This window comes from Arvicanthis niloticus, chromosome 5, assembly GCF_011762505.2.
Source record: "Arvicanthis niloticus isolate mArvNil1 chromosome 5, mArvNil1.pat.X, whole genome shotgun sequence".
Classification (NCBI taxonomy): Eukaryota; Metazoa; Chordata; class Mammalia; order Rodentia; family Muridae; genus Arvicanthis; species Arvicanthis niloticus.
In genome coordinates this window covers 54,864,665-54,877,120 of record NC_047662.1, presented here as the reverse complement: position 1 = coordinate 54,877,120, position 12,456 = coordinate 54,864,665, and the positions used below count along the sequence as shown (strand labels likewise).

At 39.3% G+C, this 12,456-nt stretch overlaps 1 protein-coding gene across 1 annotated transcript in view; it reads right to left on the bottom strand.

Annotated features, from left to right (window-relative positions):
* The window catches only part of LOC117709296 (cytochrome P450 2J4-like), a 32,432-nt gene extending 20,189 nt beyond the window's left edge, over positions 1-12,243 (bottom strand). The window contains exons 1-2 of the mRNA XM_034503586.2: positions 11,952-12,243; positions 2,473-2,635 (exon numbers count right to left, since the gene is read on the bottom strand). Coding sequence (XP_034359477.1) covers positions 2,473-2,635; positions 11,952-12,167 — 379 coding nt within the window. The 5' untranslated portion in view covers positions 12,168-12,243. The remainder of the gene's footprint in view (positions 1-2,472; positions 2,636-11,951) is intronic.
* Positions 12,244-12,456: the final 213 nt, after the last annotated feature.

Sequence of the window (12,456 nt, the reverse complement as noted above, 5' to 3'; positions counted from 1 at the left end):
GGCAAATATGGAAATTCACAGCGGTCTAAAAAGACTATTAATGCAAGTGGCTAACACATTCTGGTGACTTGCAACAGAACATAATTTAGTAAGTACTTCTCATGTATAATATAATTTTGTGTTGGAAGGAAGTCTACAGGTTTATTATCAACAAAGAAAATGTCTATTTGTCTTGGATTGAGAAATCATAACACTGAGGCATCCAGGTGTTCAAATTTAAGTTTCCCTGGTTCTAAAGCCCAGGGGGTTCGTAGACATAAGTCTATTTATGATGATAATTACCAGGAATGCACTATTAAAAAAGACAAGGTACAACTTTATGAAGCAGCAAGAAAGGCAGTAAAGGAGAGGATATATAAAAGACAGGCTTTTAAAAAATGACCAAATGTTTCATAAAGTTAAGAAGGATTAGAATTCTTCATCTTTCTTTCTTTAATGAGCACACACACAGACACACACATACACAGACACACACACACATACACACACACACAGAGAAAGGTAACGGAGAATGAACATATTGGTGTGCTCAACATTTATCTTATTTCAGGGTACACACCAATACCATGCTCATGACCATTTGTTTCCTTTTAGAAGAACTTTCAACTATTTAAACATAGATTCAGGCTTCCATCTTATGTTTTCTTTCACCCCCTTTGTCATTTATTTCTTAAAGTACTCCTTTTCATGCTTGATTCTTCAATTATAGACTTTTTTCTACTGCTTTGTCAGATATTTTTCATAATTTCATTGTTTTATTTTTTTCTATCAAACTCTGAAATGAGGGAATTCTATAAGACTAAGCCCAAAACTTTCTTTCTATACTATATTTTTCAGGACATCTAATGAGTGCCTATAATTTTAAATAAACTTCTGATAGTAACCTTGGTTTTGTCCCAGAAGATACACACTCCTGAGTCAGAAATGTGACACTAAACTTTGCAGTTACAGGAATGTAGACGCAGCACATGTAGGGCAGAAGTCAATATTATATTTCTGACAATCCCAAATGGAAGGCAATAGCACCAAACATTGTTTCTCCTGCCATTGTTCCTTTTTTATCACCCACACCTCTGACTGTCTCTGAGCACATTGATTTTTTAATATATGAGTCATATGTAAGGATGGCTTCTCTCTTAAATAACTCCAGTCAATGAGATTACAATGTTACTACTTCAGTCTAACTTGTTGTCATTTTTTGTCAACTTGAGTGTTCAAATGCCTTCTTTTATAGTTACAATGATGGTATCTTTGCTGTCATGCCTCTGTTCTCTACCTAGCATCCTGAATGAGCCTTAAAATGTGGAGTCTGATCTTATACTCTGTCCAATACTACTCAAAAGCTTCTCTTACTGTTATGATGAAAATTAAGAGCTGGGGTCTATCCTGCCAATCTCAACAGATTTATATCCACTTAAATATGGCCTCCAGATACTACATATGACACAATGAGATTGATTTTTACCTACCCTGCTTACTATCAATCACTTAAGACCGTAACTGTGCTAATTATAGCAGTTAATGCAGTCAGTGGTGTACAGTTTATGGTTGATTGTTTCAAGAAGAAATTAGGAAGTTGCTAAAGTGAAGCCTTTGTAGGTTAATACATTCAAGTCTGTTTTCAGCTGTCAAAGACATAACTTGAGATTTAATTATGTTTTTTTGAACTCATGTCAGTCAATTCTAACACTATTTGGATGGCTAGAGATGCCTGTGTGGCATGGCCTGCATGATGCAGTTTAAGGAACCATAGAAAGAGGAGCAGCAGCAGGAGGAAGGTGCCTCACACCTGTTTGCTAAGGCAGACTGTTGGAGTGGGGAAAGGGAATGAGAACACATAAGTCTGGCTGTGGAAGGTGCTGCTGTTACTTCCTATCTATGTCTCTAGAGTTAGTCTACAGACGTGGTTTTCCCAGGTCTCTCTTAGAGGGAGATGCTCTCAGTCCTCTGATGGCTGGTTTCATCTAGGAAACGTGGTAAACAACTGATTTAAAGATAACATTTCCTTTATTAGGATCTTTTTTCTCTAACTCTACTGCTTTGTCTAGCTTCAATAAATGAAGTTATATCCAGTCTTACTAGAACTTGATAAGCCAAGGCTAGGTGATATCCATAGGAGGCCTACCCTTTTCTGAGGGGAAGGGGAGGAGGTGTGGATGGGGGTATGAGAAAACAATAAAATTCATTTCATGAAGCATTTGGTTCCTAGAAATATTATAGAGTCACAGGCATAGAAGTATCTTTAACATATCAAAACCACACCTTATATTGTACTAGAAACCTAATAGTATCTGTACTTTTTTCTCTTTTGAAAGTTTCACAAATGTGCAATGCATCTTGATCCTATCGTTTTCTTACTCCCTGCCTCCAGCTCTCCATCGTTCCTTCCCACATGAGTTCCATTTTCCACCCCAATTCATGTCTTATTTTTAAAAGCCCACTGAATTCAATATTGCCCCCAATTAAACTTACCATTGTCTTTAAACACACGTTCCCTGCTAGGTATCCTGGGGCGGTTCAAAAACTTTTGTTCCATGTCAGTGCAAACTTCTTTGATTAAGGGAAGTCCAGTTATGACCACTGAAGAAATGTTACCAATATCAAGACTAATTAGGTTTCCATATTTCTTCACAAACTGAAAAATATTTCAATAGTCACAGTTGAGTGTTGTTGTATCATGGTATCAAGGGAAGGCAGACATGTGCGTTCAGTGGGACTTGTGTTTTGGGGCCTGTATGTTAATGAAAATAGAGCAATGCCCCTTGGTCCATGGATGTACTTCTGAAAATCATTTTGCCTCCTCCTGACTTATTCTATTTTTAAACGTGGAATATACTTTATAGAAACTGTAATGATATAGATGAGAATGACTTGAGTAGTGTTCTAGCTTGTGTTTCCAAAAGGAACAAGGATATTAAGTGTCAACAAATTATTCAGGTTTCTAGTTGAAACATTCTCAGTCTAGCAAAGGCAGAGACATGTGACATGACAAGGGCTGAGGAAGGTCTTTTTATATTTTTTACAGGTTTCATGGACTTCTTACAATTTCAAATGCCTGCATATCTAATGATAGTGCTGTCTATTCAGTGTAGGACCATGAAAGGCAGCCTGATTCTTGGTTGAGCCAAGGTTGAAAACCCCAGAGAACTTGAGAAACTGTAAGGGTTTTGCCTGGTTCCAGGACACTAGGCTTCTGACAGGAGGCCACAGCCCTCCATAGATTTTTGGCTATCACTCACATAAGGGCAGTGCCCCCAGCCCTTCCACAGGTAGAGGACATGACCATAGGTCACATAGCCTTAAGACAGATCACCATTTTAATGAGTTTTCTAAAACTCTGAAGAGCTTATCTAATTAAGCTTTCTTTCGCAGACACTCCTCTCTGCAAAATGGGGTACTATATTTTATTGTTGTTGTTTTGTGTTTTGTTTGTTTTTGGTTAAGATAAACAACTTACTCATTCAGTCTAAAGATCAGAACTCTTATTTTGTTTTGTTGTTTTTCTAGACAGGGTTTCTCTGTATAGCCCTGGCTGTCCTGGAACTCATTGTGTAGACCAGGCTGGCCTCGAACTCAGAAATCTGCCTGCCTCTGCCTCCAAATTGCTGGGATTAAAGGCATGTACCATACGGCCCGGCTAGATCAGAACTCTTAAATGGAAATATTCCCATGACTGTAAGGGCCTGGAAGTGGTGTAACCCATACTCAGGAACTGGCACACGCCCAAATGACCACAGAAGTTCGTAGTTTATTCAATCAAAGCAAGAGGTGTTTACTAGGAACCAGTGCTGGGACTCTGGTTCCTAGAACCAGAGAAGTCTCACCCTTCTGCAAGAGGGAAGGAGAGAGAGAGAGAGAGAGCCCCGACTGTCTAATTACACAGGTTTATATAGGCTAAAGCCACAGGCTGGGAGGGGAATGAAGACTTTAGGCAGGCAGTTGAGAAGTCAGGATGTGCCAGGCTTGGGGTTCTTCCCTGCGAGTTCAAGAGTTCATGGTCCCATGTTACTCTGAGATACTGGTTTATTAAAAAATTCTTTCTAACATGACCATACCCCTTTCAAAGTCCCAAGGGCATGTTTTTCCAATTTAGCTTTTAGCTAATGGTGGCTGTAGGAATTTTCTGCTTATTCCACTATGACAATAAAAGCCTTAAAACCATGGACTGCCTCTTCTCATGGGGATCTGCCATGGGGAGCCATAGAGAAGGCCTTCACCTAGGCTTCTCTGTGCTCTTAGCCAGGACCACCAAGTCAAAATGCCTGCTGACCAAGCCAAGGACATTCTCCCAGCAGGATGCAGCTGGAGGGCTCTCTCCCTCTCCTTTTCAGCCTCACCCTGCTGGCCCCACTCCTTTCTCTTCTGGAAAGCTCTTCCAAGACTCCCAGCAGCATTCAAGAGCTTGGCAACCAGATCAGCAGGCCCCAGGACCCCCAAATCAGCTTCTGCTGTCCCAGGGATCTCAGACTGTGCTTCTTCACCCCCAGAGTGGTGTCCTAGGGCTTCTCATAGCCCAATGCCCACCTGGCTCCTGCACAGTCAAAACACCAGCATTCTGCCTCACTGAGCGGCCTGAGCCCTGTGACTGGGCAGAAGCAGGACCCCATATAACCCAACAATTCAGCATCTGCCACCCATGAGATGTACATATGTAAATAATGAGACTAACACTGAGGGGATTATGCATATATTCGTGAGGAAATGTACGTTTTAGTAATAGGAATATTTCATTTCTACAGTATCATATTTCTAATCAGTTTAAAATTCAAAATTTCTTCTTTATTCATGCGTTCACAATTAAGAACTGAGTGAGTGTAATGTTTCCATAGACTAAATCATGAGGACATAAATGTTTAAAGAAAGCAAAGTCTCTAACTTGGTGTCTAGTGAAAGCAGAGAAATAGGGGCATCGGACCTCAGAGAGTTCAAACTGTTTTTGTACAAGTCTGATGCAATAAGTATGGAAAGCTTTAGCAAAATACGCAATATCAGCATAGGAAAAAGAATATTCTCTGTTTAACTAATAGTTCAGTGGTTCTCAGCCTTCTCAGTTGAAGTGAATTTTGAGGTACTTCATCATATTATGGGGACCCTCAACCACAAAATTATTTTGTTGTTAAATTATCACTATAATTTTGCTACTGCTATAAATTGTAATGTAACTATCTGGAATGAAAGATATCTGATATGTGACATCAAAGAGGTCATGACCCACAGGTTGAGAACTAGTAGATATGAAAAATAAAATAAAGTATGAGGGCTGGGAGTGGAGATATCACTAGAGATCAAGAATGATGCAGGTAGATAGATCGGCTTTAATGTTCCATAAATGAGGCCACATTGGGCAGTTGCTATCTTTCAAGTTTCAGATCCCAAGGTATGAAGGTGTTAAAAATCACCCCTCAACAGGATCCTGTGGGGAAAGATGATAGCAGCAGTAAGTGAAGAACTTTATTTGGTTCAAGGTATCTACTACATGTCTGAAAAATGAATGTGCTCTGTGTTCAAAGGCTCAGGGTTACAAATACATGATGAGTCAGGACAAAAATGTATTGGTCCAGCAAGAGAGTCACACTTCAAGAGTGGATGCTCAATATGCTTTCCAATTTGATTACTTCTCTATGATGATTCTGCTGTAGTTAAGATAACTCTCATCATTATGAGAAGGCATATAACCTGTAGGTAAAGTAGTTAATCCAACCCCAGCTTTTTCCTGCACAAGAGAAGATTCCAGGGATTATGTTAGATTTGAAGACAAATGCATGAATGTTGAGCTGTTCATAGAACCTTGTAGTTTAGTGAAAGAGTGTGAGGAGCAGTCATGAAGATGAGGAGGTATTTGAGAGACAATGAAAGTGTTTGTGACGTTTACAATGTACATGGTTTGGTTTGTATGAAAGTTTGTGAGCCATAGCAAAGGTTTTTCTACCTGTGTGCTAAAGAGTCAGAACTATTTAGACCCTACCTCTGCCTTTTGTTTACCTGCAACAGAGGTGTCTTGTTTAACTGCAACAGTGGTATCTAACAGAAGAGTTCAATTCCTTCAGGTATCTTTGGGCTTCTATGCCATGGCCATCTTCATGAATTGATACTCTAGCACTGGGAGACCTGAACCCATGTGAGCAGTGTCAAAACATATACAATAATGTTGCATCATCTTAGAATCTTGCACTCACATAAAGACAGAGCCAAGACTGTCTTCCTTTTGTTCTTTATACATAGCCATTAGTAACTTCAGCCAGTATGCCCTGTCTTAGTCATAAGAGCATAGGCAATAAGTGGATGCCTTCTAATTTAAGAGATATCAGTAGTACATAAAAACATGGTAATGTTCTAATATTATTTTGTGAATGTTGGATGAAGAAGTTCGGGAAACAACCACAATTTGGTTTAATCTAACTGACCCTCATTGGCAATTTGTAGCATCCAAATTTTTTGCTTGAACTTGAAAAGGATCCAGAGGCAAAGTACTGAGATGAATTACTTTTTCCACTTTTATGAGCAATTTGACTCTCTATATTTTTAATTCAGCAGAATTATAGCAGTGACCTTTATATCATTATCAAGCAAGTAATGATTCTCTAATGTGCCACTTCTGTTTGCAATAGTTTCATGAAAAACAAAAGGCCCAGTTGATGTCTCAAAAATATGCCATAAGGCAGGGCCTGTTTTTCCCTATGCACCATTAAGTCAAATAAAAATAATTTCAAAAGAGGATAAAAAGAACATAGGCCAGGTTAGCAGAGATGCTGAGTGGTAAGGCTGTTCTCCCATATGATGTGCATTCTGTTTCCAGCACTCACATGGCTGCTCAGACTGTCTGTAACTCCAATTCCAGGGGATTCTACATCCTCTTCTAGACTCTGCCTGCAGCAGGCATGCATGTAATACACTGACAAAAAAAATATTCACAATCATACTATTAGTTTTTTAAAAATAAGTCCAGAAGGCTAAAATAGGCATGAAGTGGAACTAGCCATTAAAAAAAAAAAAAAAACAAACAAACAAAAAAACAAAAAAAAAAACCTTAAACTCAAGGGCAGGTCCCAAGGCCTGATACTATTCCTGAGGCTATGGAACACTCTCAAAAAGGCACCTATTATGACTGTCCTCCAGAAGACCGAACAAGCAGCTGAAAGCATCAGATGCAGATATTTGCACCCAACCAAAGGTCAGAAGCTGATGACCTCTGTGGTTGAATTAGGGAAAGGCTGAAAGAAGCTGAGGAGGAGGTTGACCCTGTAGGAGGTCCAGCAGTCTCAATTAATCTGGATCCCCAATATCTCTCAAACACTGGACCTCCAAAAAGGCAGCATACACCAGCTGATATGAGGTCCCCAACACATATACTGCAGAGGACTGCTGGGTCTGTGTTCAATCAGAGATGATGCACCTAACACTCAATAGACAGGGTGTTTAGAGGTCAGATGGGGTGGAGGTGGGTTGGGGACATCCTTGTGGAGACAAAGGGGTGGGTTGGAGGTATGGGATGTGGAACAGTGGGAGGGTAGATGGGGGGAACATTTTTGAGTTCAAAAAAATAAAAAATAAAGAATAATAAGTTAAAATAAAAGATATAATGTTTATAAAAAGAAATACAGACATGAAACTAATAATAGGAATGAAGTCTTCACATGTACTCTAAAGAAGGGAAGTTCAGCAAAAGGATTGTTTAAAAGAAAATTATATCCTACAAATTAGTGAGGTAAGACACCAAGCAATGAAGACTAACAATGCGATTTGAGAAATATTTCACTATATCAAAGTTTTTAAACTTAAGAAATAACAATGTCACCTAAAAAGAAAACTAAAAAAAATGTATCAATTATCTATTCCATAAGGAGTAGGTAAGAAAAAGAATATGTTTTAGCCTGAATTCACAAATATATAATTTATACACCACTTCAGGCTATTAGATTTGTTCTTAATTAAAGCATGTTCCAGGGATGAAGCATAAGGCCCCCATGGTTAAAAAAGATTCCTGCTTTTGCAACAGACCAGAGTTTGGTTTCTAACAACCATGTTGTTTGGCTCAAGACTGCTTGTAACCTACATTCCAGCGATCCAACTGTGCCCATGCTGGCATCTACAGATAGATGCTCACACAAACACACCAACACACACAAATACACCCACAAACACACTCCATCCTATGAGAGAGAGAGAGAGAGAGAGAGAGAGAGAGAGAGAGAGAGAGAGAGAGAGAATTAAAAGTTAAGGAAAACTGTTTAATAATAATTCACTAAGCTATACTAGAGCACTGTGAGACACTGTGAGGAAGAGGGGAAGTACAGTTCCCACATGCCAAACAAGAAGGCTAGCTTTGGTTCTCCATTGCCACTGTGTTTTCACTCTTGACAGCTTTTCTATTTAGAATGACTTTTACTTTTACTCCACTAGATAGTTGCTACACATTCCTTTTAAGGGCAAGGCCAATTTAGGCCATCATTTCCCTAGAGGCTATTTACAGAGCCTCCCACAGTGTGATCTGATCTGATGGCGCAATTGATGAACAGATTCTCCATTTGGTCATCTTATATTGTGTCAGTCTTGGTAGTTATTTAATAAATGTTTAGTCACTAAATAAATACATATGTAAACAGCCTCTAATTAAGCCATAAGTTATAAGCAGGAAGGGCAGAGATTAAGTGAGGAATCAAATCACATTGGGTTCAGAACCGTTTTTGCCATTACGCTGGTAAACAACATTGGAAAGACCGTTCTCTATTTTCCTCGGCAAGTTTGCTCATTGTTAAGTAGAAATGCTAGTACACTGAAGTCCACATGTGTGCCTGTCATGAAGCCTGAAGGAAAAGGTGCAAGCAAACAAGAGTAAAGGCTGCCAGATGTGAGGACTGTCTACTAGTGACAAGAATCCAAATAATCATAAGAGAGCTATAGCATTGTACTTCACTCGTTTATACACAAAATCACAAAATCGATACATATAATCACAAAATGTAAACACACACACACACACACACACACACACACACACACACATATATATATATATATGTATATATATATATATATAGAGAGAGAGAGAGAGAGAGAGAGTACAAAATAAATGAATGAAAAATAACACAACCGAGAATAAGTGTCCAGTCTCAGTTTCATCATGAACTATGGTTCTGACATTAAGCATAAGGCCTGCGGACATATTCAACATAGCAACAAAAGATATATGTCAATATTTTTTAAGAAACTAAGAATCAAATAAAATAATTTCTTAATCATGCTAATTACAGCACCAGTGGATAGAGGGTAAATGCCAACCAGAATTTGCAGTTTTTGGTTAAAAGCCATGAAACATGCAGTTTGGCAGGACAACATCTATGCCTGTCCTATATGTCTTTTGTTGAAAACTTTCGAACAATGTGGACTTCTCCAAACTTTCAATTGTTTGCAGTAATGGGGTTCATAGGTTGAGCCTTGCCACTCACTCTGCCTTAGTATCATACCTGGGCTGAGTCTCTAAGTGGAAACATGAGCTCCACAGCTGCACTGTGACAAAGAGAGTCTGCAAAGGAGCCTGGTGTGGGACTCTGATCTCTCCCCTTCTCCTGTTGTAGCAAAAGTGCCTCTCCCTCACAGAAAATATGAAGAAAGACAGCTCTGACTTTTATGTTTCTGTAGTGAAGTGTGACCCCTATTCTGATGGAGCCCTACAGCTTACAGATATCCTCAGTCTCACCACATTATGCTGATGAGACTTTCAAGGGAATTCCTATAGGAGTGTGGGCCACACACTGAGAACAATAAGATTCATATTTTTGCCTCTTTATAACTTATTATACTTGTTAATATTTACTGCAAAAATATTTAGATCCCCAACAGGCTACTTATGGAAGTAAAATTACTCATCTTTAAACAGGAACATGTCTAGCCCATTAAAATTACACATTTTGAAATTCAGAATAATCAAAAATTATAAAGCAACTAGTATATTTTTTTCAAATGTTGAGGTGCCTTGGCAAAGAAATGAAAGTTACACAGAGGAAGCAAAGGGAAATTTAAAGATAGAAAGGTGCAGTTATCTAAATGGAGATATTTACAGAGGAGATCAGCAGAGAAGCAACTTAAGGACAACAGTGTTCTGTGCAGAGGTGAGAATCAGGATCACCCTGTACAGTACAGAGAATGCTGGTAGCAGTCAGCAAGACCCAACACCATAGATGTCACAGTTGTGACTCAGTGTCCAGCTGTCATCCAAGACAAGAAAGAGACTGTAGAGATGAGAAAATACTTAGAGGCTGGTAGAAATTTCCTGATGGGATAAAATACAAACCTGCCAAGAAGAACTCAACAGCATGGAGCCACAAGATTACTAAGCAAAATCACCATAATCAATACAGAAACTAGAAACAGAAAATCCCTGAAAGCAGGAGAAAACACTGTACTACTTATTGTGAGGAAACCACAAAGCTGGAACAAGATCGGATACGACGTAAAATCTTTAAGTGAAGCATTTCATCAACCTAGTCTCCTATAATGGGGGAAGACAGTGTGGTAATGAAGGGGAAATACATTCTAAATTGGGGAATATCTAAGAAGTTTCCTACTGCTGCAGCCTCCTGTGAAGGAATGGAGAAAGGAAGCACTTGAGGTCAGAAAGAAAGCTGTGAACTCGGAGGGTCAGAAGAAAGACAGAGCCTTGGGAGGATGGGTAAAGGCCAAGGGCCTCAAATGCTTCTGCCTTCCAGTTCCAGCTGCACAGGAAACCAAAGAACAACTTAGTGTCTGATGTGGTTCTCAGGGTGTGTAGAGACAACACCCGAGACAGCAGTACCGTAGATGGGAGTCGGGGGTCCTCTATGCTTCTAGTCACTTTGTTTCCTGTGGAAAATGGTGTTAGTAAGTCTCATAAGCTACATGTGCCTATTGCATAGCACAGAGCAGCTGTGAAGTGGGTGATAAAGGAGATGTAAGGAAAGAATAAAAATGAAAAAAAAAAAAGAATGAAAAGGTGTGTCTAAGACACATACAAGGAAGGGATAATGGAGAGTAAAGAAAGAAATGTAAATATAAGATATAAAATTAAGGGGTAAAATTCTTATATATCAATAACTCTACAAAATATTCTACTCTTTCCAGCCAGTGGTAAGAAATAGGAATAATAAATAATGAATTATCTTGTAGGAGTGGACATTTAAGAATGTTACTCATGCATGCTCTGTCTAGGTAAATGTCAAAGGAAATTACTACAGATAAAAACGAATATTACATTACAAAGAAAGATATTTACACCAAAACCACCTAGCAACTACCTATTGATCTCAAATAAGTACACAGCACACACATACACACATATACATACACACATACACACACACACACACACACACACACACACACACACACACACACACACACACACACAGACTGAAGAAATGAGTGAGGGAGAGCTGGGGACAAACAGGCAAACTCCTAGTGGAGTTTCAGATTTCAATGTACATTTTCTTGTAGTTGATAAAGTTAGTATATGTAATGTTAGCAAGGACATAGAATAAGCAAGTATCAATAAGAGAGAAGTGATATTGTAGGAAATGCTGATCAAGAGAACAATTTGTTTGTGGGTTTCGTGCTACAGTGTTTGCTAAACTGAGGAAATGAGCAACGAGCACTTGCTTATATATTGGTTAAAGCAACATTGCTTATTAATGGAGATGAACTACGAACTCATGCATCAACCTTGACAGATTTAAAACAATTGAAATGATGCGTAGTGTGTTGTCAGACCATGATGAAATAATAAGGAAAATGGTACATTCAAAGATAATAAAATCAATGTTTTGCATTGAGTCATGGCTCTTAAATGAAGTCCTTTATTAAAAACGGGCTAAATTAACAGGCAGAAAGCACTAGCCTGCAGCAATATCCTCCTGCAGATGTTTCTACAGTTCTGGATTGGGTCATGACACAACCAGACACCCTTTCCTCTTTCTTACCGGCTGGATCCCCAAATGCAGTTGTGACACTTCTATGTCAAACTGGAACAAGTTGCCCAGAAATGGCAGGCGCCAGGGTCCTGGAGGGTAGTTCTTGGGGCGCTTGTTTTTGAGGTAGTCAGCCAGGAGAAGCAAGGTGAGAAGAGTGAGCAGCAGAGTCCAGAGATGGATTGTGGGCCATATTTTAGCCACCAGGAAGCTCAAAGTGGCAAGCATGGTGAGAGTCTGAGCTGGGCCAGTCCCCGACAGTACTGACACTCCTCTGCTAAATTCCACTGTTACTTGCTAACCAAGCCTGTCTTTCCAGAACATCTGTATTCTGCTATGCTTACTTTATCACTATTGGCTCCAACTCCTCTCTGTGCCCCGCCCCTATCCTCAGCTATGAATAATACTGAAGGCATAAACAGTGTCCTCTGTTTCTCTTCACCTTTACCCAGACTACTCTGTGCTCTGCTTTCCTAAGTCTTAGCATAATATAATAATTGGCTCTACCCCTTACCCC